Source organism: Jaculus jaculus, chromosome 1 (genome assembly GCF_020740685.1).
Source record: "Jaculus jaculus isolate mJacJac1 chromosome 1, mJacJac1.mat.Y.cur, whole genome shotgun sequence".
Lineage (NCBI taxonomy): Eukaryota > Metazoa > Chordata > Mammalia > Rodentia > Dipodidae > Jaculus > Jaculus jaculus.
In genome coordinates this window covers 3585769-3613485 of record NC_059102.1, presented here as the reverse complement: position 1 = coordinate 3613485, position 27717 = coordinate 3585769, and the positions used below count along the sequence as shown (strand labels likewise).

The 27717-nt window shown below is 44.5% G+C and overlaps 1 protein-coding gene across 1 annotated transcript in view; it reads right to left on the bottom strand.

Moving 5' to 3' along the window:
• Positions 1 to 288: 288 nt before the first annotated feature.
• The window catches only part of C1H10orf143 (chromosome 1 C10orf143 homolog), a 46402-nt gene continuing 18973 nt past the window's right edge, over positions 289 to 27717 (bottom strand). Inside the window, exons 2-4 of the mRNA XM_045138018.1 lie at positions 7949 to 8113; positions 7778 to 7840; positions 289 to 638 (exon numbers count right to left, since the gene is read on the bottom strand). Coding sequence (XP_044993953.1) covers positions 609 to 638; positions 7778 to 7840; positions 7949 to 8113 — 258 coding nt within the window. The 3' untranslated portion in view covers positions 289 to 608. The remainder of the gene's footprint in view (positions 639 to 7777; positions 7841 to 7948; positions 8114 to 27717) is intronic.

Below are 27717 nucleotides of genomic sequence, written 5' to 3'. Positions count from 1 at the left end.
CCACCCTCTCCACAGTTGTAAAGTGTACCAAATAATGTGAAGGGTTCCTTCTCCACTCTCTCCAGTCAGTGTACTGACTTTAATGTGACGGCTTTTGTCCCTATCCTCTCCACAGTTTGGGAGTGTACTGATTTTATGTGAATGGCTCTGTCCCTGTTTCTCCACAGTCAGACAGTGTACTAACTTTAATGTGGAGGGTTCCATCCCTGTCATTTCCAGTGGTAGAATAACACGGCACATGTTGGAAACTAGCACTTCAAAACATTCACTTCATGATTACAGAAGGCATTTGGAATATAAAAATAATTATTTTAATTAAAAAGCTTGCAAGCATCCCTGGATTCAGTAGAGAATGATCAGCAGTACAAGAGCAGCACTGCATGTGGGTGGCATCCCTTCCTCCTTGTGGGCACATCCTTGTCAGATGGGAGGCTCATTAGTGGCAGTGGCACAGATGCCCCTGGCTCTGTGCACAGAGTGAGGCATTACACAAAGGAGATCACATCCCAGCCGGCCAAGGGAGAGGAGGCCCAGCTGGGAGGGATTTACACGTCTGTTCTCTGGAGGACTCCACACCGGACTGGACCCGTGCCTCTGCTGTGCATCTTCTAATGATTGCCAGTGTGGTTAAAATGTCCCTGTAATGGCAAGAGAGAATGGTTCACATTGATGGACTGCCGTGTTCACCAACACAAGGCACTGTACAGGAAACGACTAAGCTGGGCATGGCAGTGCGCACCTCTAATCCCAGCCCTCAGGCGAATGAGGCAAGAGGTTCCAGAGTTTGAAACCATCCTGGGATATAGGGTGAAGACCTGTCTCAAAAAGAAAAAAAAAAAAAAGAAACAGAAAGAGAAGAAGGGGAGAGGTGGCAAAGCCACAGGGACAGGACAAGACCAGACAAGGAGACAAGATGAGACCAGAACTTACAATGACTTCTTAGGCATACACTTACTGCTGTATTCATGTACTCTCTGACACCTTCACCAAGCTATATGATACATTTCCAAACACTGGCATCTAAACACAGATCACTTAGGACACTGGCTGTGTGGCTTGATCCTCTCAGGGATCCAGAAGCAGCCAGGACCACAGTGACTTCACCAGGGCTCCTTCACCCCTTCACCCAGAGCAGACCTCTCTTCACCTCCCCACGGGAATAGCCGTGAGAGCCACATGGCCGGGCAGTAGACAATGTGCAGCAAGAGGGTCTGTCAGCATCTAGGAGCCTGTCACACTTGTCCATGTGCACCAGCACATAGTAGTGTGTTTCCTGGCCACAACTAAAGGCAAGGTAGACATTCGGCCTTCAAGGACCACCCCAGAATGTTAACAGGCTCCTTGAAGGGCCTGAAGCCCTCCCTGGTGGGGTGGCTAGGTGATATGGGAAGGTCAGTCGAGTCTAGGACGACATCCATTCTCCAGAAGGCAGGCCTGTTGACAAGACAGAGCCAGGCCTGGTCTACAGAGTCTGGCATGCCCATTTCACACCTATTCCTCCCTCTACTTCACATACTCCAGTTTGCTAGTGACTCTCACATTACATGGCCTAAAATGCCACCCAAAGAGGAGCCTGGTCTACACAGGGTCTAGAGACGTTGGAAGTATTGAGATTGGAACTCACAGGTAGCATTCGTTAGCCACCAGAAGCTTGTCTGACAGGGACCTGCACCCTGGGTCTATGGCTGCAGCCAGTCAGGGTAAAGAGCAGGTTCTGTGTCTGGTTGGGGAGGTGTGCAGAGAGTCTGACAAGACAGTGGAAAAGACACCATATTCGATAGAGCACAAGTACAGTGCTTTCCTACCAAGCATGAGAGCTTTCCTACCAAGCATGAGAGCAAGATGATTAAATTTAAAGGAACTTTTGCTAACTTCCACCAAGCACCGTGTCCTTTAGCTTTTACCAGACAAACCCTCTACTTGTGGCTTGTTAAACTGATTAATAATCATTTTGGCTTTTTGAGACAGGGTCTTGCTCGGTAGCCCAGGCTGGCTGTGAGCTCAAAGTAATCTTCCTTCCTACCCAGTGCTGGGGTTAAAGGTATGCACCTTCACGCCCCACTACAGATTTGGGTTTGTATCTCACGACACACATTCCCTTCCTTTCTTTTCTCCTCTGACTAAGGTAGGCATCTTCTAATGACAAACGATGCAAATGCTCTTTCACACGGAGTCTTTAACCCTAAACACCACCTCAGGTTCCTCCACTGCTACTGCTCTCTAACAGGTTTTCTCTGGGAATTGATTTTGGTAACAAAATTTTCCAGGGGAGGAGAGGAGAAGCCCACTGCATTCAGCAAAGGAAACCTCTCTTGTCTAAATTGAGCTTTTTCTTCTAGTGACACGAAGTCCCTTATCATAGTTAGAACTTTGAAATCACATAAACGACACAGCTAAACCATTTAATTCATTTATTTGCACACACACATACACACACTGTGTGTGCGCGCGCACACGCGTGTGCATGTGTATGGGTGCTCCAGGGTCTTTTGTCACTGCAAATAAACAGAAAGTTGCTCTACTTTTTACATCTGGCTTATGTGGGTGGCTTGGGGACTGAACCCAGGCAGGCAGGCTTTGTAAGCAAGTGCCTTTAACCACTGAGCCATGGTACCAGTAGCCAGATTCCAAAGGAAACGCTCACTGCCAGATGTCCTACGTCTGAGCAACCTTGCTGGTGGGCTCCTTTGGGGCAATAATGACACAAACCCCTCCTCTGGTTAGCACATCCTTCCAGGTTAAGTGGACAGCCTGTGTCTTCACCCAGAGTGATCTGTCTGGAGACCCTCACGGCATCGCCACCACTCTCTGCAGAGGCATGTGGCAGGTTGCAGCACCACCAGTGTGGTGTGATACTAGCGTGCTGATTGCAAGCTACAGGCCAGCCAAGAGAAGAGCAGAGCCCTCCCTCCCCAGATGACAGGCACACTGGCCAACTGCTTAACCTCTCAGACTTCACCTTTCTTATCTGCGAGCAGACAAAGTTAGACTGGTGAACTAAAGAAAAACGCACAAGGCACCGCTTGATTCTTACAGAACAATCAATGAGATCCTGCTGATCCCTCCATGACTGCTTCCTGCTCAGGACGAGAATGAAGGACCAACATGAACCGGCTGTTCCGACAAGGAGCACAGGATGCTCACTGTACACTGCTCTTCGCTTGAACACTCCACCCCGCCCAGTACCTAGGCCCGCCACTCAAGTGCAGGCAGCAGTTCTCCCAGCAAGGAAGGAGGCAGGATTTGCCAGCCTCTGTGCTCCTGCCCCACACGGCACGTACAGGCAGCACTAAAGCAGGGAGCAACTCCTATAACTTACAACTCCTATAACTTACAACTCCTGTAACTTACAACTCCTATAACTTACAGATGTGAAAGTGGCTGGACATGGTGGCACATGCCTTTAATCCCAGCACTAGGGAGGCAGAGGTAGGAGGATCACCAGGAGCTCAAGGCCACCCTGAGACTACATAGTGAATTCCAGGTCAGCCTGAGCTACAATGAGACCCTACCTCGAAAAACAAAACAACAACAAAAAAGAGTTCAGATGTGTAAGTAAAGCAAACTCAAGTACTCAGAGCCATCATACTGCTGTCCCTGTGAGAGACAACTAAAGCAGCAAACCTGCCCTTCCCACCTCCAGTTCTCCTCCTGCATGGCCTGTACACACAGACACCAACATCCACACGTCACATAAGCATGTACCACATACAGGCATTCCACATAACCCACCTCACACACTCATCATTGCCTACCAAAGATTTCTACATCCAGAAGTGAACAGTTGACACTTCAAGCCTTATATTTGGCCAGCCAGGCCAAATGATCCAGCAGGTGCAATAGAGGGACATCTATTATGGGGGAAACAAACCACTCTCTAATTGGACTGGAGGCCCACTCCATGGGAGGGAATACATCCCTGATACTGAAAACCTACAACAGGGGTGTAATGTCTGCGGCTGTTTGGCTAAATGTATATACTATGCTCACCAATCATACCCATATTAATGCTACTCTCACTTTTGGTTACAAAATATTCTCTTTTCAGATGGCAGTTGACCTTGGGATGACTCAGAAAGCTCCATGGTACTGAGAAGAAGTGACAAAGAAGTGCTCAGCACTGCAATATCTCTATCACACATTCCAAGACTCAGGGTCCATTGTGGAAGAGGTGGTGGTAAGAATGTAAGAGCCAAAGATAGGGTAGGACTCCCTATAACGTGCTCCTCCCGACACAAAACGGCCTGGATATCCATGACCTCGCAATGCTTAACACTACCTACACAAGACCATCATAGTAGGAGGAAAAGATCATGACATCAAAATAAAAATGACTGATTGAGACAAGGAGGCGATATGATGGAGAGTGGCGTTTCAAAGAAGGAAGTGGGGAGAGGGAGGGAATTACCATGTGTTATTGTCTACAATTATGGAAGTTGTCAATAAAAATAAATAAATTTAAAAAAACTACCAGGCGTGGTGGTATGCGCCTTTAATCCCAGCACTGGGGAGGCAGAGGTAGGAGGATTGCCGTGAGTTTGAGGCCACCCTGAGGCTACATATTGATTTCCAGGTCAGCCTGAGCTAGAGTGAGACCCTAACTTGAAAAAGCAAAATAAACAAATAAAATAAAATAAATTAATTAGTTTAAAACAAACAAACAAAAAAAAGTACAGCACACTTTCCCTGGCCACGCTGACTGCAGAGGAAGCTCGCTGCCCTGACTAGCCTAGCACTGGCCTTGTGCAGCGAACAGAAGTCTGCTAGTGGCACTCACTGTACTGTTGGGCATGTAGCCCAGGACGGCACAGAGCAAAAGGAAAGCAGCCTGACACTGGGTGGCAACAGACACGCAGATGCCACAGATCCACGTTCCTCGTCCCTCTATATTCACTCCTATCCTCAGTGGCCTACAGGGCTGAGAGGAAATTCCTAAGTAATAACTCACACCAAGGGCTGAATGGGACAGTTACTATAAGAAGCCAAGTCCGCAGCTGGGCGTGAAGATTCACACCTGTGGTCTCAGCACTCAGGAGGAAGAGGCAGGAATATCACAAGTTTGAGGCCAGCCTGGGCTACACAGCAAAACCCTGTCTCAACAAGTAAATAACTTGGAAAATGAGTTTGAGAACATCTACTGAAAAAGTCCTCGCATGTGTCAGAAACAATTCAACGATCTCTAGAGAGGGTGGAGACAGGAGATTCTCTGATGTCCACTGCTCAGCTACTCTAACAACAAAACGGGCAAGGAAACAACACCAGGAATGACAAGAGGACACCAGACCTTCTCTTTGACCTCCACATGTGCATGCATGGGCCTCACACCACAAACACCCACAAAAATATAAAGGAGAAAAGACAGGAATGTGGGCCTCCAGCAAGGCAGCTTTCCTGAGGAGTGGGGCTGAGGAAACCTGACAGCCCACTGAGTCAGAAACATACAGCCGGTCAGCCACAAGGCAGCTCTGGGAAAAAGCCAGGAAGGAGCACGCGCCAGCTTGCAGTTAGGGATCCGTGTGAACTACACGACGTGCTGGTGCCTCCCTTTGCTCCAGGGAAGCCGACCTCAGTGTCTTCAGCGCTGCTGGCAGGAAAGGCTTGCATATGGGCAAGTAGTGTGAATACAGCCTGAGTCTAATAAAGTCTTCGGAAGTTTGGAGCTGTTGCTCACTGATGATTTATTGTTAAGTGCTACGCCCTGGGATCTTGCATTTCTAAAAATACTATTTGCTTTTTATTTAACACTGAACCTTTTCATGTTTTATAATATAAAAATAGTAAGTGTCTTATTATTTTTAAAGCTTAGGAGAGAAACTAGCCATATTATTAGAAAAAGAAGATATATGCAGCTATAGTCTGTTCAAATATCAAGAGGTGTGACTTTTCAAATTCACATTTCAATCTTTATTTACATAGGACTTTTAGAAATAGTGGGTGTAAATATTAAACCACCCATGCCTGGGTGAAATTTTATTGAGAATAACTACAAATAAAAGGAAACTGATTTTTTAAAGTCAGTTTCTGAAATTTAGATGAAAAGAATATTGAGCATTAACCAAAAAAATGATATTTACATATCAATGTAGGCTTTCTGCTCATAGATTCATTTTCTATGAAGCCAAAGGAGGTGGCTTGGGGAATTACAAGGGAAGGAAAGCCCTAATCAAACAGGTGCTGTTGTTCAAACAAAGCATTAGCCAAAATGATCCAATCAGTTGCTTGAGCTAAATATTATTTTTTTCTTTAAGCCATTCATGCCAGAACACAAGCTCTTGGAGCATTAGGAATTCACACTACATTCCAAGCGTTTGCCTCTGACAGACGGGGGATTTGAGAGATAGATCCCATGGAAATGGGAGCGGGAACAAGAACGAGCACCAGTCACTCATGACCAGCTTGGCGACTGCACCATAACGGGCCATGCTTCTGCACCTAAGCGCTCTGTGTTTGCATTCTAGGCACACTTGGCAGCTCTGGGAAGCGCTGGAAGCACTCAGTTCAAGTGGCTCCATTGTTAGTTCTACCACGGCTCAGTTACACAGGCACGCAACGGGGCAATTATTCCAAAGAAGGAACAAAAAGTAGCAAAGAACACCTTCACAGAGCAAGCTCTACACTAAATTTTGCTCTGTTTTTTGGGTGTTTTGGGGGGGGGGCGTGGGGGTTTCGAGGTAGGGTCTCACTCTAGCTCAGACTGACCTGGAATTCACTCTGTAGTCTCAGGGTGGCCTCAAACTCATGGCGATCCTCCTACTTCTGCCTCCCAAGTGCTGGGATTAAAAGGCGTGCACCACCAACCCCGGCTTAAATTTTGCTTTTATGTTTGTCTAATAGCGTCAGATAAACAGGGTCATATGAATGGCAGCTGTCAGTGTGTCAGGTCTGTCGAGCACAGCATCAGTCTCACTGCTAAAACCTAGCACAAAGCAGCCTGGCTGGGTCAACTGAAGACGTCTCTCTGACTGATAGACTCAGTCATTTGCTTACCAGGACCAGAGCAACACACTTCTCTGAAGAGCTCCAGGGGGTGATCTTGCTCCCCCTCTCCTCTCTCTTACACACACACACATACACACACACATACTCTCTCTCTTTCTCTCTCTCTCTCTCATCTCTCACTCATTCGTGGGTTCTATGAGGAATTTAATACAATTCTATTTTATTGCAATATTAAGATTTCAAATTTAAGATTTAAAAAACCCAAGAATTATACAGGCTATCAAAAACATATTAACTTGTTCTTAGAATAAGTTCAAAATTAATAACAAAGGTATTATTATGCTAATATACACTTTATGATATTTTGGCCCTCAGGAGACCGAGAATTGACTATAGTAGCGTCTCGCCTCTTTTCCCTTGACTGATGAAAGCTAGGGTTTGTGTCAAGCTCATGAACACATGCTAGGAAAGCTTAAACAGAGGGAAGAAAAGCAAATGATGCTTATTTGAGTCATTAAGTAAGAAGTGTAGGTCTCTTCTCCAAGATGCCCTTAAATGATTCTCTATATTAACCCAGTAGAGTGGTTTCTTTCCTCAGAACTGGTTTTTAGTTCCCAACACCTCCACAAAAAGTAATTTAACTGTATTTGCAATATCTACTTCTGATCAGAAGCCAGTATCAAATTAGTTTGTTCCCCAACAGAACGCTAAGAAAAACTCAATTCTAGCTCTACCTTTATTTACATATCTCTCCTTAGAACTGCACTGCGGATTTTATTAACTTTGTTTTATAGATCTAATATTTATGATGTCATACTGTGAAGGGTAACACACTTACAGATTCTCCCGCAATACACCTTGGGCAAGGCTGGGCTGCGCTCCTTCCACCGTTCGGAGAAATCTATTTAACAGATCGTGGGTGCAGAAGTGTCAGAACAGTGATTATTTATCATTTCTATTAAAGTCCTTGAATGGGTTCACAACTGGTTTGGTGGCAACAGCAACATACCACTGGGCTTGGCTTCTCCAGGCCGCCGTCTGGCCCCGGTGCAGCGGGGCAGCTTGGAGGCCGAGGCACCTGGTCCTCTGTGTTCCAGGGCCTCGGGGTGCACACACACACTGCGCGGCTGCTGTGCTCATGGCCACTGGCTTCCAGCCTCCTGCAGGCACGTTTCTGAAACAAACCAAACTTCTCTTCAGATGGCTTCATAAAGCACACAATGCTCGAATCGAATTTGTGTTCAGAAAATGTCAGTCCCAAATGTGAGCTGTGGAGCTGGAAAATTTTACAGGACATCAGAGGTGATGCTCAGGAATCTCAACCTTCAATGACTTTTAACCTCATTATCTCTAGTGCTGTCTGATAGCTATTTAGCCTTATAGAGCAAAAAGTCAGTTGAAACAATTTTGGCTGAAATTTGTACCATAAACTATTGTGACTTGTTTATTGAAAATATACCAAACCTGTAAATTTTTTTCAAGAAACTAGTTAAAAGTTTCAGCACATTTTGTTTAGCACCAAGTCGCATACTTCTTAACACAATATGAATAATTCACATGTGAGTAATTCTGTCTTGCTGGCACTGAAGAGCAAATTACTTTTATTGATCTCCAAGTCTGCAAACACAGCCCATAGCCAAGGAGCTCCGAGAAAGTTAACGTTTGGTTCTTCCATGCACATGAGCTATGGCAGGTCATTACAGATGTAGTCCTTCATGCTTAGGGAAGAAGCTCCCGGTCCCAGAGTCTGAGTTTGAGTGCACTCCCAGGGCTGGCAGCTCCGGAGAGAGGAGGACACATGTAACCCAAAGCCCCTCTGTAAACCACCAGAGGCCAGACAGGAGAACAGTCCCAGCATGGCCCCTGGCATCACCTCAGCTTCAAGTCAGTCCCACACCACTTTCCTTGCCACATGTGATTTTCACCAATTTTGTTATTTATTTAATAGTTTCTAAACGGCCTCGTTTGCCCCAATGGATTTATTCAATGTATTAACTTCATGTCATGGTCTCCAGTGTGAGTTTTTACAATTCTCTAACACCTCTTCAGACCGATACTGAATTATTAAAGTTGTAAAAGGCACTCTGGGTGCTGGGGATATAGCTCAGTAGTTACAAGGTGCCTGCTTGCAAAGCCTGCCACCCCGAGTTTGATTCCCAGTCCTCACAAAAATCCAGATGCACAAAATGGTACATGTGTCTGAAGTTCATTTTCAGAAGGAGGCCTGAGGTGCCAAACTTTCTCTCTTTCCCAAACAAATAAACAAAAAAAAAATTAAGGGGGGGAAGATGGCTCAGCAGTTAAGGCACTTGCCTACAAAGTCTAGGTTCAATCCTCCAGTACCCACATAAAGCCAGGCCACAAAAGTAACACATGCATCTAAAGTTTGTTTGTAAGGATAGGAAGCCCTGGTGTATCCATGCCAACTGCTCTCTCATTCTCTTTCCCACTAAAATAAATAAATATATATATTTAATAAAAAATATACACTTGTATATATATATACATCTATCATTTGTAGATATACACACACACATTTTTAAGGCACTGTGAAACACTTAAAGCCACTTAAAAAATAATTTTTTGGGGTGACAGATATGACTTCCCAGGGGTGGAGACATGGGTGGTGAGGTAGGTTGTTCACCTCCTACTGTCCTTACCAAGGACAGGGATCAGTATGGAGGGCCAGAAAATCCTTCATCTGAGGCAGGAAGATGAGAGCTTAGCATGCAAGAGTGACTCCTTATGTCAACTGCAGGACCAAGCCACCATGAAAGGCTGTCCCTCCCTCAGACTTCCCTAGACCACACCAAGTTTATACAAACCCCTCGGGTAAACAAGGAACATCAGTCCTCTGTGACTATGAAGACAGGGCCATCCCTTCAGAGAACACCTGGAACAAAAACCAGGGCTCCTGGGCCTCACGCTTGCTTGGGCCACTCCTGCCCTATGGAGTGTGTTCTGTAAGTTTATTCTCACTTTTAATAATCTATATTTCATTATTACTATTCTGTGTCTTGTTCAACTCTTTGAGACATAAAGAATATGGACATCTCATCATGGGACAACCCAAGACCCCCTCCAATAATATATCTAAGTGTGCTGGCATAACGTAGAGACAGAGAGTGCTGAACTTGATCACCACTCTACCAAGAGAATCACCACCACCATTGTGGAGCTGTCTGCTCTGGGCCACACAAGATCACCAAGCCTGTAGCAGATTGCCATGGTGACCTACAGAACAGCTCCTGGCAGTCACAGCAAGGAGACAAGCAGAACAGTACAGTGATGGTTAGGTGTATGATATCAGTGACATGGCTGCTAACCAGGAAGGGGCAGGGTTTCCAGACCCTCCCCTGAGATTCCACCTCCACTTCCTCCGGCCCCCAGCTGCATGTGGTCTGGGAGGTTGGGGGTAGGTGCTGGGGCACACCATGGGGAGAAGGCTGACCAAGGATGGGACCAGTGACCATGCTGGTGTGGGACTTGGGGGATGCAGCAGTTTCTGAGCTTTGCAGTGTCCTGTAAATAACCCAGTAGGATCACACTGAATTGGATGGAATCACCTCTGGTCTGCAGATGTCCATCTGGGATTGTGATGGGCTGCTAAAAGCACTTTGAGACAAGCTCTCAAAGAAACTAAAGTCATGGCCTCCTCACTGGGGCCTGCAGGGAACTAGAAGCAGGAGGAAGAAGCCACTGTCCCCGCTTCACTCTGCCTGTCTCCTCTACTTTGGGTCAGATCCTGCTGTACTCTGCAGTCCCTGTCATTACCCAGGAGTGTCTGTTAACATCTCATCCTCTGTAAGGCTGAAGGCACACAGCTAAGTCATTGTCCTAACCATGCAGTTACCTTGGGCTCCAGGATTCAAGCCCTCCCCCAAGATGATCTATGACAAGGCCACACCCTGGAGCAGACCATGTTGCAGGACTGATTTGGTTCCCTCGGGCACTGGCAGGACCACCTTGCAGGACAGCAGCCAAGGTAGCCAGGACCGGAGTGCATCACACCACACCAGGACTGCTAACTCATGCAGACCTCTTGGCCCTGTCCCCATTCTTCCTCTGTTGATATCTAAAACTCAGGTCCTAAAAGCCAAACTTGGGGTCACTGGAGCTCTGGATCTGTTCTTCCCACTGTGGCCACATGAAGTCTCTCTCTGCTTTCCATAATCACTCTTCTATCTCTTTAACTGGGATGTGGGGTGGCCAAGTCTGGTCTGCTGGGCCACTGGAGCCGGGGCTTTTGCTATAGAACTCGAGTTTGGGGTGAACAGGCGTTTCTTCACTGGCTGTAATAGCACCAGTCTGGTCCTCAGGCTCTCTGCCAGGCACCTGCAGCAAGCCTTGTCAGCACGAGCAGAACACATGTGGATCATGCAAGAGAGCCACTGTGAGGATGAAGAATAACAGTACCCACCAGAGCACCCAGGCCCCATGCATGGAAGGAACCTCAAAGTCACACAACAAAGAGGACAGACACAGGAGAGAGGGAAAAGCACATGTGGCAAGGAAAGGACAGGAGGGTCCTCCACGTCACCAGAGGTCCACATCAGAGTGCTGCCCTCTCACACACATGAGCATACCCTATACACATACCACACACACACAAGAGTACAAAGTAAGGAAACAGAAAGTGAAAACACAGATAAATAGATCTGGTGGGACCTGGGGTGGGCTCTATATCCTGATGCTGTGTACAACTTCTCAAGAACCTATAGTGACAATGCCAGCACTGGGGAGGCAGAGGTAGGAGGATCTCATAAGTTCAAGGGCACCTTGAGACTACAATAGTAACTCCCAGGCAGTGTGGGCCACAGTGAGACCCTACCTCAAAAACCAAACAACAAGACTTCCGGTTAAGATGGCGGCGTAGGTACCACGCCAAAACAGCCTGGGGGGGGAAGACCAAAAAAAACTCAGCAAAATACACACTTTTACTAAAAAGTGAGGTGTATAGGAAGTTGAGGCGGCAGCGGAGAAGTAGAAGAGTTCCAGAGCATCCAGAGCCTGCACAGGCGGGAACAGCGGCTCCGGGCCGCTCGACTACCCGCCGCAACCGCGGAGAGGCAGAAAACCGCCGGACTCTTGGCTCGAGCCGCAGGACAAGCCAGGGGCGGGATTTTCCCCTCACACCGCGCTCTCCGCAACTCGGGAAACGTGAGGGGAGAGCGGCAGCGAGCAACGGAGGGAGGAGCAGACCGCGAGGTAAAAGCACACGATACAACCAGAACAGCCGCGGCTCCCTCCCCTCCCCTGCCGCCTGAACCCAGCTCCAGCGAACACAGCAGCGGCCCGGGACCCGGCCACGCCAACTTGGGCTGACGGCGGGACCCAAGCAGGAGCAGAATTTGGCAGCAACTTCAGCGGCTCCAGCACCGGTACCAGTGGCCCCAGCAGCAGCGGACCCAGGAGAGGCAGCGGTGACAGATCCCACAGCAGCGACTTCGGGGGAGCAGCACCGGTGGACACGGCCACGGCAGCTTCAGCAGCGGTGGGGGCTCCCGGGGTGGCGCCTACAACAGCTGCAGAGACGGCGGCAGCGGCTCGGTTTGCCCCGTAGGAAAAGCAAGTGCCCAGCTCCAGAAATCAGAACAGCAGCCCGACGACCCAGGCAGCAACTTGACTGAGACCACAATCACCCAAGGTAACTGGGATTGCACCAGGGAAGGGTCTCACTTGGTCACAAGCTGACTTGGATACCTCAACAGACCAGAAATCTAAACCTCTTTGTTGATAGAGGATCTGGTCATTATAATAACTACTCTTGCATACATACTCGGGGCTGTTTTTGATGGAATGGGTACAGTGTTTAGCTAAATTTTAGAATCTACCAGTATATTATTCCACTACCTTAAGGTCCTACCCTGAAAATATATTACACCAAATCAATTGATACAGCTAAGAATACACAGCTAGCTAGAAAATCCAAGCATTCACTTAATCCAAGATGCAAAAATATATACATTATAACACAAGAAACACTAAAAAGCAAGACGATATAAATCCACCTAAAAGTATTAATGCATCAGAAATGTCCTCCAGTGAGAAAGAGTTAGAGGAAATGCCTGAGAAAGAGTTCAAAAGAATAATTATAAATATGTTCAAAGAGGTCAAAGAACACATGAAAACAATCAAAGAAGAAATCAAAGAGGAAATCAAAGAGGAAATCAAAGGAATCAAAGAAGAGGCAGGACACCAATTTAATGAAATAAAGAAGGCAATACAAGACATAAATAGAGAAATAGAAATAATAAAGAAAAACCAGTCAGAATTACTAGCAATGAAGAACACAGTTAATGAAATAAAAAACTCTGTAGAAAATCTCACCAGTAGGATGGATGAGGGAGAAGACAGAATATCTAAGCTAGAAGATCAGGTGGCAGACCTAATGCAGTCCAACAAAGAGAAAGACAAACTTATAGAAAAGTATGAGTGGGAATTTCAAGATATTCGGGACACTATGAAAAGATCCAATATAAGAATTCAGGGCATAGTAGAAGGAGAAGAATTCCACTCCAGAGGCATAGTAGGCATCTTCAACAAAATCATAGAGGAAAATTTTCCCCAAATTGGGAAAGAGGTGCCAATACAGATACAGGAAGCCTTTAGAACCCCAGCCAGACAAAACCCAGAAAGAAACTCTCCTCGCCACATTATACTCAAACTTCCAAACACACAAACCAAAGAAAAAATATTGAAAGCAGTTAGAGAGAAAAATCAAGTTACCTACAAAAGCAAGCCCATCAGGATTACAGCAGATTATTCAACACAAACTTTTAAAGCCAGAAGGGCCTGGAGTGATATATTCCAAGTTCTGAAAGATAACAACTGTCAACCAAGGTTACTTTATCCTGCAAAGTTATCCATCCAAATAGATGGAGAAATAAAGACATTCCATGACAAAAGCAGGTTAAAGGAATATCTGAAGACAAAACCAGCTCTACAGAAAATACTTGATAGAATCCTCCATGCTGAACAAAAGGAAAAGCACACATATAAGGAACCTAGAAAAAACCAGCCATACTCAAATACCAGTTAACAGAAGAGAGCACAGGTAGAACAAGTAACACACACACACACACACACACAAATGGCAAACATAAATACACACCTTTCAATAATATCTCTTAATATCAACGGTCTCAATGCCCCAACGAAAAGACATAGATTTGCAGACTGGGTTAAAAAGCAGGATCCTACAATTTGTTGTCTTCAAGAAACTCACCTTTCTACAAAGGATAGACATTATCTTAGGGTGAAAGGTTGGAAGACGGTGTTTCAAGCAAATGGGCCTAGAAAACAAGCAGGGGTTGCTATCCTAATATCAGACAGGGTGGACTTTAGCCCGAAGTTAGTCAAAAAAGATAAGGAAGGTCACTTTATATTGATTAAGGGCACACTCCAACAGGAGGACATTACAATCCTAAACATATAGGCACCTAACATGGGGGCTCCCAAATTCGTCAAACAAACACTATTAGAACTAAGGTCACAGATAACACCAAACACGGTGGTGGTGGGTGACTTTAACACCCCACTCTCATCAATTGACAGGTCATCCGGGGAAAGAATAAACAGAGAGGCATCTGGACTAAATGAGGTCATAGAAGATATGGACCTAACAGATATATACAGGACATTTCATCCAAAGGCTGCAGAATATACATTCTTTTCAGCAGCACATGGAACATTCTCTAAAATAGACCATATATTAGGACACAAAGCAAATCTTAACAAATTCAGGAAAATTGAAATAATTCCTTGCATTCTATCTGACCACAATGGAATTAAACTACAAATCAGTAGCAAGAAAGGCTACAGGGCATACACAAAATCATGGAAGCTAAACAATACACTACTAAATGATGAGTGGGTCAATGAAGAAATCAAAAAGGAAATCAAAAAATTTATAGAGTCAAATGATAATGAGAACACAACATACCAAAATCTCTGGGACACAATGAAGGCAGTTCTAAGAGGTAAATTTATAGCCTTAAGTGCCTATATTAAGAAATTAGAAAGGTCGCAAGTAAACGACCTAATGCTTCGCCTTAAAGCCTTGGAAAAAGAAGAACAAGGCAAACCAAAAAATAGTAGACGGGAAGAAATAATAAAGATTAGGGCAGAAATTAATGAAATAGAAACAAAAAGAACAATCCAAAGAATTAATGAAACAAAGAGTTGGTTCTTTGAAAGGATAAACAAGATTGATAAACCCTTAGCAAATCTGACCAAAAGAAAGAGAGAAGAGACACAAATTAATAAAATCAGAGATGAACAAGGTAACATCACAACAGATTCCAGAGAAATTCAAAAAATTATAGGGACATACTATAAAAGCATATACTCCACAAAGTATGAAAATCTGAAAGAAATGGATGATTTCCTTGATCTATATGACCTACCTAAATTAAATCAAAATGAGATTAATCACTTAAATAGACCTATAACAAACATGGAGATCCGAGCAGTTATCAATAATCTCCCAACTAAAAAAAGCCCAGGCCCGGATGGATTCACTGCTGAATTTTACCAGACTTTTAAGGAAGAGCTAACACCATTGCTTCTTAAGCTTTTCCAGGAAATAGAAAAAGAAGGAATCCTACCAAACTCCTTCTATGAGGCCAGCATCACCCTGATACCAAAACCAGGCAAAGATAGAACAAAAAAAGAAAATTACAGACCAATCTCCCTCATGAACATAGATGCAAAAATTCTCAACAAAATCTTGGCAAACAGAATACAAGAGTATATCAAAAAGATCATTCACCCTGACCAAGTAGGCTTTATCCCAGAGATGCAGGGATGGTTCAACATACGCAAATCTATAAATGTAATACATCACATAAATGGGTTGAAGGACAAAAACCACATGATCATCTCATTAGACGCAGAGAAAGCATTTGACAAAATCCAACATCCCTTCATGATAAAAGTCCTACAGAGACTGGGAATAGAAGGAACATATCTCAATATAATAAAGGCTATTTATGACAAGCCTACAGCCAACATATTACTAAATGGGGAAAAACTGGAAGCTTTTCCACTAAAATCAGGAACAAGACAAGGGTGTCCACTGTCTCCACTTCTATTTAATATAGTTTTGGAAGTCTTAGCCATAGCAATAAGGCAAGAGACACACATAAAAGGGATACAAATTGGAAAGGAAGAAATCAAGTTATCACTATTTGCAGATGACATGATTCTATACATAAAGGACCCTAAAGACTCTACTAGCAAGCTGTTAGAGCTAATCAAAACCTACAGCAATGTAGCAGGATACAAAATAAATACACAGAAATCAGTAGCCTTCATATATGCTAACAACAAACACACAGAGGATGAAATCAGAGAATCACTCCCATTCACAATTGCATCAAAAAAAATAAAATACCTTGGAATAAACCTAACTAAGGAAGTAAAGAATCTATACAATGAGAACTTTAAGACACTCAAGCGAGAAATTGCAGAAGACACTAGAAAGTGGAGAAACATCCCTTGTTCCTGGCTTGGAAGAATCAATATCGTGAAAATGGCAATCTTACCTAAAGCAATCTACACATTTAATGCAATCCCTATCAAAATTCCAAAGGCTTTCTTCATGGAAATAGAAAAAACAATCCAAAAATTCATTTGGAATCATAAAAAACCTCGAATATCTAAAATAATACTGAGCAACAAAAAAGAGGCTGGTGGTATCACCATACCTGATTTTAACCTATACTACAGAGCCATAGTAACAAAAACAGCATGGTACTGGCACAAAAACAGACATGTAGATCAGTGGAACAGAATAGAGGACCCAGATGTAAGCCCAAGTAGCTATAGCCACCTGATATTTGATAAAAATGCCAAAAATACTCATTGGAGAAGAGACAGCCTCTTCAGCAAATGGTGTTTTGAAAACTGGATAAATATCTGCAGAAGGATGAAAATAGATTCTTCTATCTCGCCATGCACAAGAATTAAGTCCAAATGGATTAAAGACCTTAACATCAGACCGGAAACTTTGAAACTGCTAGAGGAAAAAGTAGGGGAAACCCTCCAACATATTGGTCTTGGCAAAGACTTTCTAAATACAACCCCAATTGCTCAGGCAATAAAACCACAGATTAACCACTGGGACCTAATGAAATTACAAAGATTTTGCACCGCAAAGGACACAGTGAAAAAAGCAAAGAGGCAACCTACAGAATGGGAAAAAATCTTCGCCAGCTATATATCTGATAAAGGATTAATATCTAGGATATACAAAGAACTCAAAAAGTTAACTAATAAGGAATCAAACAGGCCAATCAAAAAATGGGCTAAGGAGCTAAATAGAGAGTTCTCAAAGGAAGAAATACGAATGGCATATAAGCACCTAAAAAAATGTTCTACGTCACTAGTCATCAGGGAAATGCAGATTAAAACTACATTGAGATTCCATCTCACTCCTGTCAGATTGGCCACCATCATGAAAACAAATGATCATAAATGTTGGCGGGGATGTGGAAAAAAAGGAACCCTTCTGCACTGCTGGTGGGAATGCAATCTGGTCCAGCCATTGTGGAAAACAGTGTGGAGGTTCCTAAAGCAGCTAGAGATTGATCTACCATATGACCCAGCTATAGCACTCCTAGGCATATATCCAAAGGACTCATCTCATTTCCTTAGAAGTACATGCTCAACCATGTTTATTGCTGCTCAATTTATAATAGCTGGGAAATGGAACCAGCCTAGATGTCCCTCAACAGATGAGTGGATAATGAAGATGTGGTACATTTATACAATGGAGTTCTACTCAGCGGTAAAGAAAAATGAAGTTATGAAATTTGCAGAAAAATGGATGGACCTGGAAAGTATTATACTAAGTCAGGTAACCCAGGCCCAGAAAGCCAAGCGCCACATGTTCTCCCTCATATGGGGATCCTAGCTACAGATGACTGGGCTTCTGTGTGAGAATGAAAATACTTAGTAGCAGAGGCCAGTAAGTTGAAAAGGAGACATAAAGGGTGGAGAAAGGAAGGGAGGAGGATACTTAATAGGTTGATATTGTATATATGTAATTACAATGATTGTAATGGGGAGGTAATATGATTGAGAATGGAATTTCAAACGGGAAAGTGTGGGGGTGGGGAGGGAGGGAATTACCATGGGATATATTTTATAATCATGGAAAATGTTAATAAAAATTTAAAAAAAAAAAAAAAAAAAAAAAAAAAACAACAAAAAGAATGGAGAGCACATTCAACATGGACTTCATTAGAGAAAACATCAGTGACTTCCCTAAGGTACAAATACTGCAAACAGTTGCAGATTATAATAAATATATAAATTATTAACAAAAGCCAAACCAGCACTTCTGCCTGTACATTTAAAAGTCCTATTATTCTTAGATAAAAAAATGAAATACAAACTGAAAAGAATTTTTAAAAAATTAATCATAAAGAAAACTTTAGGGCTGGGTGTGGTGGTGCATGCCTTTAATCCCAGCACTCACAAGGCAGGGGTAGGAGGATCTCGTGAGTTCAAGGCCACCCTGAGAATACATAGTGAATACCAGGTCAGCCTCGGCTAGCACAAGACCCAAATCCAAAACCAAAAAGAAAAAATAAAACACTAGACAAATCAGGAACCCAATTCTCCCGAAGGACACATGGTTAGGGGTCAGGTAGGATACTATATACACCCTTTCAATTCATTTTATTTAGTTAGTTGGTCAGTTAGTAAACGTTCACAACTGTGGGAGCGGGCTGTCTGGCCCTCAGAGTGACAGCTGACAGACCCTAGCCTATGCCTGGCTGCCTTCAGCAGGGAGGTGTCAATCAAACAGCCACTTCTCTGGCAACCTTCTCAGCAGTTTCACACGTCACACCGCTTGAGAAAAAGCCCTTTCCAGCTAAGGACATGGTAACGGTAACTGTGCTACTGCTGAAGCCAAGACTCTTCCTGCTGTAGGAAGCTTGCTTCCAATCAGGACCCACCACACAAGGTGGGCCAGCTCTGAAGATTCCACTTCCAGCAAGACAAGCATCACTCACCTGAAGCTACTCTCACTCAGGAGGAGTGGGAGAGGCAATTCCCCAAAGGTCCCAACACTGAAGACTCCAGGAGCTGTGACCCTCTGTGCTGCTGTTAAGATCCAAGAGTCCTGCTGCATTAGCCACTGGTGAGCAGCGCCGGGCTTCAGAGCAAGGAGCCCATCTGAGAGCCTGCAGCCACCTGCTCTGGCGCGCGGGGCCTAGCGCGGAGACTGGGAGCTCTAGACTGCAAGCACCGAGGAAGCCCAGGCCCCCAGCCAGCCTCCTGTGAGAGCCTGAGGTGATCTAAAGCACTAACATGTTTATCAGTAAGAATAAAAAGTGGGCTAGAAAGATGGTTCAGGTGTTTGCTTGCAAAGCCTGACAGCTCAGGTTCAATTCCCCAGTATCCACGTAAAGCCAGATGCACACAGTGGCTCATGTATCTGAAATTTGCTTCCAGCAACAGAAGGCCCTGGTGTTCTCATTCTTTCTCTCTCATGACTAAATATTTTAAAACAGAATAAAAGTAGTAATTGCAGCTGGGTGTGGTGGCACACGCCTTTAATCCCAGCACTTGGAAGGCAGAGGCAGAAGGATCACTGCGAGTTTGAGCCTATACAGGGAATTCCAGGTCAGCCTGGGCTAGAATCAGACTCTACCTCAAAAAACCAATAATAATAATAATAATTCCCAAATTTTAAAAATAAAAACATATGGGAGGGGGATAAACTAAAAACAAAACACAGGAAACAATCAAGTATCTTAAATTAATGGCACAGAGGTCAGGAAAACAGTGCATCTAATGAATAAAACTAAATCCTGATCTTGAGGGGGAAATTTAACAAAACAGACAAACCAGAGCTGGGCATGGTGGCTCATGCCTGTGGTCCCACTACTTGTGAGGCAGGAGGATTGCTACAACTTGGAGGTCAGCCTGGGTTATACAGCGAGACCCTATCTCAGAAAACCAAAAACCAAAGCAAAATAGACAAACCAGATGGAGAATCAAGGAGAACACAAATACAGAAAGGAAGGCACGCCATGGGAAGGAATATATATATATAGACTATATATAGACCTCTGTGCAGAAATATTTGAGAAGCAGATGAGCCGGGTGTGGTGGCGCATGCCTTTAATCCCACCACTCGGGAGGCAGTGGATCACCATGCGTTCGAGGCCACCCTGAGACTACATAGTGAATTCCAGGTCAGCCTGGGCTCGAATGAGATCCTACCTCAAAAAAAAAAAAAAAAATACAAAACAAAACAAAAGCAGATGAAATGGATAAATTCTGAAGGAAATCCAGACAACCTAAACTGACCGGTTAGGCTGAGCAGCTAATGCACAGGACTTTCATGAAGAAACCGAGTTGTTAAGCTTCTGTCCTACAAGCAGCACTAGGACCCAGGGGTTGCATGGGGGCAACCCTCCAACCTCCAGAGACTACAGACCATGTGAGGCAGGGGCACCCATGACCCCATGGCACTGAACAGAAAGGGAAAAACTTCCCAATTCCTGCTGTGATGCAGACAGAACATGTGCAGAATAACCACCACCAGAAAAAGACTACAGGTGGATCTGACTTGTGAGATCAACACAAAAATATTAAATATGGGAGGGAATGTCCAACATCACATTAAGAAAAGAATTTACTGCCGGGCATGCTGTGAGTTCAAGGCCAACCTAAGAATACTGTGAATTCCAGGTCAGCTTTGGCTAGAGTGAGACTCGAAAAAAAAAAGAAAAACGAAAGTATTTACTACAGTAAGGAGACTTCTAAAATGAAGGACAGGCTCAGTAAACCTTTCTGGGTTAAGAAGTCCACAAAGCTCACTCACCATGTTAGTGCCTACAAGGGAAACAGTGCAATCATTGCTATGGGTGCGAAAAATCATTTGGCAAATTTTAAACCCCATTTATAAAAAAATTAAAGTGTGTGTGTGTGAATGTATATACATATATAACCTTACAGAAAAAAAAAAGTATATGCATTGTGCTTTGGAGAAGTGTCTCTCTCTCTAATAACTCAAGCTGTCTAAGAATTTACTATGTAGCCTATGCTGGCCTCAAATACTCAATCCACGTGCCTCAGCCTCCAAAAGTGTTGGTGATACAGATTAGGAGCAAAATAGCTTTTTCCTGTTGGGTAGCTGGCTAGGGACTGGCCCACAAAAACATGGATGCCACCATAGCAGGACTAGAACTTGCATCTCATTCAGTCTTATCAAAGATGGCTGACGGCAACAACTACTTCCTGTTTCTTCTCCAGTTTCGATGGCTTAGCCCCTGTGTGGCCCTTCCTAAGTCAATGTTCTCTGGGGCCCACCAGTTAATCAGGTCCCTCCCTATACGCCTGTGCCTGGTGATGAGGCTGTTCTGAGTGGAGGTCTTATTCATATAAACAGCCTGAACCGCGTGGGGAAGCCCTGTCTTCTTCCCCTTCTCTTCCCCAAGCGAGAACTTTCCCTGTGTAAGAGACTTTCCCACTCTCCTCTCCTCCAAGTGGCAAACGGGAGAGCTTCTTCTGACTTGGGTAAGTTCCTGCTTTGCTTTCCCTCTTAAGTCTCTCTAAAGCAAGTCTCATAGTTTGCCTTTCTGTGTCTGCTTATTGCAATCATCTGATAACCTGGACATGACTTAAAGCTGGAGCTTATGAGCCTGGGGATCTCCTCACCTTTCTCTAGCCCAGGTCTCCAGTCCTGCCACAACTGTGATTACAGACACGCACCACCACACCTGGGTGTCTCTTTTTCTATTTTTTCCTTTCCATGAGATTTGAACCAAGGAAACGGTTGCACTGAACTTCAGTGGACAGACATGAACAAATGCCCAAAGGGCACCGACAAGAGACCAAAGTAATGATTATGCCAAAGTCCAACTTGGTGAATGGAGAAAGTTTACTGTGGGTAAGGATCTCAAAGGCACTAGCATCACAGGGATGCCCAGCCCAGCAGAGGAGGACCACCAGCCAAATCTCTGGCTTTCCTGGCAAGGCCTGTTCAAGCTCTCCTCTCCAGCAGATGTCCACTGCTTCCTAGGCCTTGGGGAGGGGCCTTGTGAACCCTGTAACTTTTAACTTCCCAGGACTTGCTTATCTCCCTTCTCCATCTAGGAGGGAATGTTTCACCCCAGATCTCATGCTGGGCACTTGCTCTACCACTCAACTATATCCCCAGCCCTTTCTTTAGTTTTTGAGACAGGATCTCACTAAATTGCCTAATCTGGCAATGGACTCACTCCGTAGCCCAGGGTGCTATGGAATTTGTAAACCTCTGGCATTAGCCCCCTAGTAGCTGGTGGGGGGAGAGGAGGGAAGAAGAAAGAGACCTTTACTTTATAACCCAGGCTGGTCTTGAACTCAGAGAGTTGCTTCCCTTTGGCCCTGAGTGCTGAATTACAGCTACCTACCACACTCAGGTATCTGATATAATCGCTAACATAATAAATTACACATATCTTTTTATTTTTACTATGTTTTATTTAATTTTTATTAACATTTTCCATGACTATAAAAAAATATCCCATGGTAATACCCTCCCCCACACGTATCTTTAAATAATGTTCTTTATTTACAAGCCGAGAGAATGAGCATGGGCATGCCAGGGCCTACTGCCACCACAAGCTCCAGACACATGCACCACTTTGTGCATCTGGCTTTATGTGGGCACTGGGAAATCAAACCCAGGCATTCAGGCTTTGCAAGCAAGGCCCTGAACTGCTAGATCATCTCTTGATACCAAATTACACATTTCTTAATCCTATATTCAGTACCTTATCTAATAGGGGGAAGATAGTATTTCTAAGATTAGAGATAAGAAAAAGAGGCCTGGCTGCTGATTTCACTACTGTTACTACTGTGTCAGTGGTATCACCAGATACCATGAGACAAGTGAAATTAATCAGAGTATAAGAAGGGGTAAAGCACTAAAACTGTTTCCATTTTCAGATAACATCCTATTGTAGCTGAAAACCCCAGAGAATAAATGATAAAAGTAAATCAAATCATGAGTTCATTGATACCAAATTAATATACAAAAATCAATCACTTGAAATAACTAAACAAATCTTAATGAAAATAACTACTACAAATTAAGTATTTTATTATTATTATTTTAGAGAGAGAGAGAGAGGATTATGTGCCAGGCCCTCAACCACAACTGAACTCCAGACACTTGTGCCACCCAGTGGACATGTGCAACCTTGCACATGCCTCACCTTTGTGCATCTGTTTTATGTAGGATCTGGAGAGTCAAACATGGGTCCTTAGGCTTCGCAGGCAAGCGCCTTAGCCATTAAGCCATCTGTCCAGCCACAAATTAAATATTTTTTAAAATATCCATTCATTTGCTCTTTCTCTCTCTCCTTCTGTCTCTGTGTATGTGCTTGCAAATAAAAAAAGATATTTTTAAAAAAGAGAATGGCTTGAGAAGATGGCTCAGCAGCTAAAAACACTTGTTTGCGAAGCTTGATGGCCTGGGTTTGATTGCCTAGTACCTACATAAAGCCAGATGCACAAAGTGATGCATGCAACTGGAGTTGATCTGCAGTGGCAAGAGGCCCTGGGGTGCCAATTCTCTCTCTCTCACTAGCTTGCTCTGTGCTTGCAAATAAATAAAATTATTATACATACATACATACATACATACACACACACACACACACACACACACACACATATACATATATATATATGCAGATTTCACAAAACTTACAGAAAAATTCAAACTGCAGGGTGATGAGGGGTGGGTGCTGTGTGCACATGTGTGCAAAAGCTACAGCCATGCACACATGAAGGCCACAGGAGAAAGCCGGGCGTCCCTCATTCACTCATTGACTGTGTCCTTGAAGTGCAGTCTTCTCTTCACTGATCAAAGTTTGGGGTATGTGGTGAGTCCCAGCAATTCTCTGGTCTCTGCTTCCCGCAGGATGGGGTTACAGATGCACATGGCTAGCCTGGTTGTTCACGGGGGTTTGGAGATGTGAGCCTGGGCAGTGTGAGGGCCGCTGAGGCTCTCATGCTTACAGAGGAAGCACTCTTAACCTCTGACCATCTCCACTCCTCAAACTTTTAAAGTATTTTTATTTATTTGAGGGGGAGGGAGAGAGAGAGTTCAGGTCATTTTAAGGGTTACTTAGAGGAGTATGGAATTCTCCTGAGACAGTAAGTATGGGCCAGGGTCTCTTATCACTGCAAATACATGTGCCACATTTACCTGCTGAGCCATCTCTCCAGGCCTTAAACTTTTTTTTTTTTTTTGAGAGAGATAGCTCTGTATAGCCCAGGTTGACCTGGAACTTGATGCCTTTCACCTTTGCTTGCTGAGAGCTAAGATAGCAGCCATGTGCCACCATACCCAGATTGGAGAATTTACATTTTGGGGGGGGGACTGGAGAAATGGCTTAGCGGCTAAGGCATTTGCCTGCAAAGACTAAGGACCCAGGTTTAACTTTCCAGAACCCAAGTTAGCCAGACACATGAAGGTAAGACAAGTGCAAGGTTGCATATGCCCCCTAGATGGCACAAGCATCTTGATTTCAATTGCAGTGGCTGAGGCCCTGGTACACCAATTCTCTCTCTCTCTAAAAAAAAAAAGATATTTTCCCTTTGGATTTTTGAAATAGGTCCTTATGTAGACCAGGCTGGCCTTGAATTTGCTTTATAATTGAGGATGACCTGAACTCCTGATCTTCCTGCCTCACCTCCTGGGGCCTAGACTTACAGGTGTATGCCACCATGCCACCATGGCAGCTTAAATGCATTGTTGAGAGGCACAAAAGAGCTTATGAACAAACTTTTAAATCTCCTATTCTTGGATAGAACCCTATGATATTGCAACAAAGACAGTTCCCCCTGTTAACCTGCATACTCCAGTCTCCATAAAAAGGCCTACAAGCAGTTTCACAGAGTAATGCAAATCTATACCAAAGGTCATATGGAAAAACAAATGTGTAAGACTAGCCAGGAACAGCTGGAAAAACACTACTGGGCACTGAAATATACCACAGGAAGTGCTTAATAACACAGGGAAGCACTTGTGCAAAACTAGCCCGTGGGCTGGTGAGAGAATTTAAAAACCCAGAAAAATTTTCAAATTACATGGAAATTTGTCACCTTGAATTAATGGATTGTTGTTGCAGTCAGCTCTTCATTGCTGGGAAAAACATCCAGCTGGACAGTTTATGGGAAGAAGGGATTTATTTCAGGCTTAGAGTCAGGGGAACACCACTGGCAGAAGCCGACTCCCTTTCAGAGAGACACCACCAACAGCCAGCACCACCAGCAAGCGTGAACTGCCAGTTCAAAACTGCCCTCTCCACACCTTTGAGTTGGAATCAAGATCTGCCCCCAAACACAGCTTTGGGCTGGACTCCAGGATCTGCCCCCCCCCCGCCCCCCGTACACTTCCTCCAGCCAGGCAGCTGGAGACCCAAGTCAAAAGCTTAATTTTAATAAAACACAGAGTCTATGGAGCCATACAATTATGCTATCATGTTCAAACTACCACAACTATAGACTTTTTTGCACACGGAGTGTATGTGGTACGTTTGTGCATAAGCACTCACAGGTGCACCAAGGTTAAAGATAACTGAAAAATGATAAGACATATTTGGAGCATATATTGCAGGACAAATTAGCATACCTAAAGTATGAAACTCATCAAACTGAGGGAACAAGCTAGCTGTGGTGACTCAGCCCGTAAGCCCAGCGCCTGGCAAGCGGAGGCAGGAGGATCAAGAGGGCAAGGCCAGCCTGGACTACATGAGAGAGACCTGTCTCCAAATGTAACACCAAAGTGAGTGGCAAAACCCTGAAAGAAATGTAGGGGAGATGGAAAGGGAGTTAAAGACCAGCAAACATGACAGTGTTCAAATACACTCTGTGGTGCTTAACTCTGACTGACAACGTGTTGGTTAAGAAACACTTGAGGCATCAGTGAAACTCAGCTTCTGAGAGTGTTTCCAGAAGGGATCAGCTGAGGGAGTAAACCTGGCCCTAAATGTGGGCATCACCATCCCATGGGCTGGGGTGCTCGGATGAGTAGAAAAGGAAAAAGGAGACTGCGAGCTGAGTGCCAGGATTGCCCTCTCTGCCTCAACAGCAGAGAGCATGGTTACCAACACACGCTTATTTAGAAAAATGCATATTAAAGTATCAAGATATCATCTGTCATCTCTCAAAATGTCAGCAATTAGCTTCTAAACCCAACCTTTGAATTTGCTGAGAGACTCAGGGCCCCTCACTTTCCTTTTCAGGCCGGGATGCTCCCGTTCTGGAGAAGGTTCGGTATGATGCCCTCTCTCCACGGGGTCCTTGGCTGGGGAAGCCAGCCTCAGACACCCTCCCTGAGTCAGAGGCCTGAGACCCAGAGTGAGTCCCTAGCCAGGCTTCTCGAAAAGCTCCCTGATGGCTCAAGGCAATGTTAGGGTTCTAAGTGAGCTCCAGGGCTGGCTCTGGGCAGGGCTGGGATGTGTCTCTCTTGGTGAGGAGGTGTGTAGGCTCCTGCAAAACAATGCAGGGCTTGCAGGCTGACAGCAGAGAAGGTGACGATGGAAGAGGTGTTTGTGTGTCTTCCAGTCCCACCACTGCATGAGCGTGCTGGCCGCTTTGCCTCTGGGTCTGGCTTAATCCAGTCACCTTGAGGCTTGTCCTTGTTGTTTAACCAGACAGGCAAACACAGCACACACACATGGTGGTAACTATGAAAAGTGATGTCTATCTATGTTAAAAGTCTTGGATTGCATAATTATTGTAGAAATCATATGTATATCAAATCATCAAATTTCACTCTTTAAATAAATGCAATGAATTTTTAAACAAAAAAAAATGGCAGCATTTAAAAAATGTGACATAGCCCCTATATCCCATAGGAAAGCAGGCATCATCTTCCTGCAAGAGAAGCTGGCAGCACTTAAAGAGAAGCCTGTGCACCTTCTATACCCAGCAGTCAAACCTCCAGCAATCTACCCTAGAGGCATACTTCCAGCACTGAAGAAAACACCGCACAAGGGTGATCTGCACCACACGGCACAGGGCACTGCGCAGGAGAATGGCTGTGAGAGCTACGTGTACACAAGCCAGTCTGGGTGCTGCACTGTGGCGAAGAGGAAGAGGAGGAGGCGGCACCAGATACGGGGGCCCAGGCCTGCAGTTCCAGCACCAGGCAACATTCTGTGAGCCACAAACATCTTTGCAAAAGGAGGAGGGCCTGTCAAAGGGACACAGGCACCCAGGAAGGACTTTCTAATGGCCAAGCCTGGAGCAATTTAAGCAGCAAAGTAACTGGACTGCGCTGCACAGAGTGGCAACTACCTGTGTATCTACCCACAGCGAAGGTACCAAAATGAATCAATGGGAAGAAGAGGTGGGATTTCCTGAACACATACATTCTGGTTAATAAATGTAAAAGCCATGAAGGATACACAAAATTAGCCATAATTAATGACCACTGTGAAAATCAGACAAGAGGGGCTGGAGAAATGGCTCAGCAATTAAAGGCACTTGTTTGCAAAGCCTGATGGCCCAGGTTCAAGTCCCGAGTACCCATGTAAAGCCAGATGCACAAAGTAGTACATGTGTCTGGAGTTAAATCTGCAGTGGCAAGAGGCCCTTGTGCATCCATATTCAATTTCTATCTCCATCTCTGTTCTCTCTCTCTCAAATAAATAAATAACATTTGAAAAAGATAATTAGGCTGGGCATGGTGGCACATGCCTTTAATCCCAGCACTCAGGAGGCAAAGGTAGGAGGATCGCTATTAGTTCAAGGCCA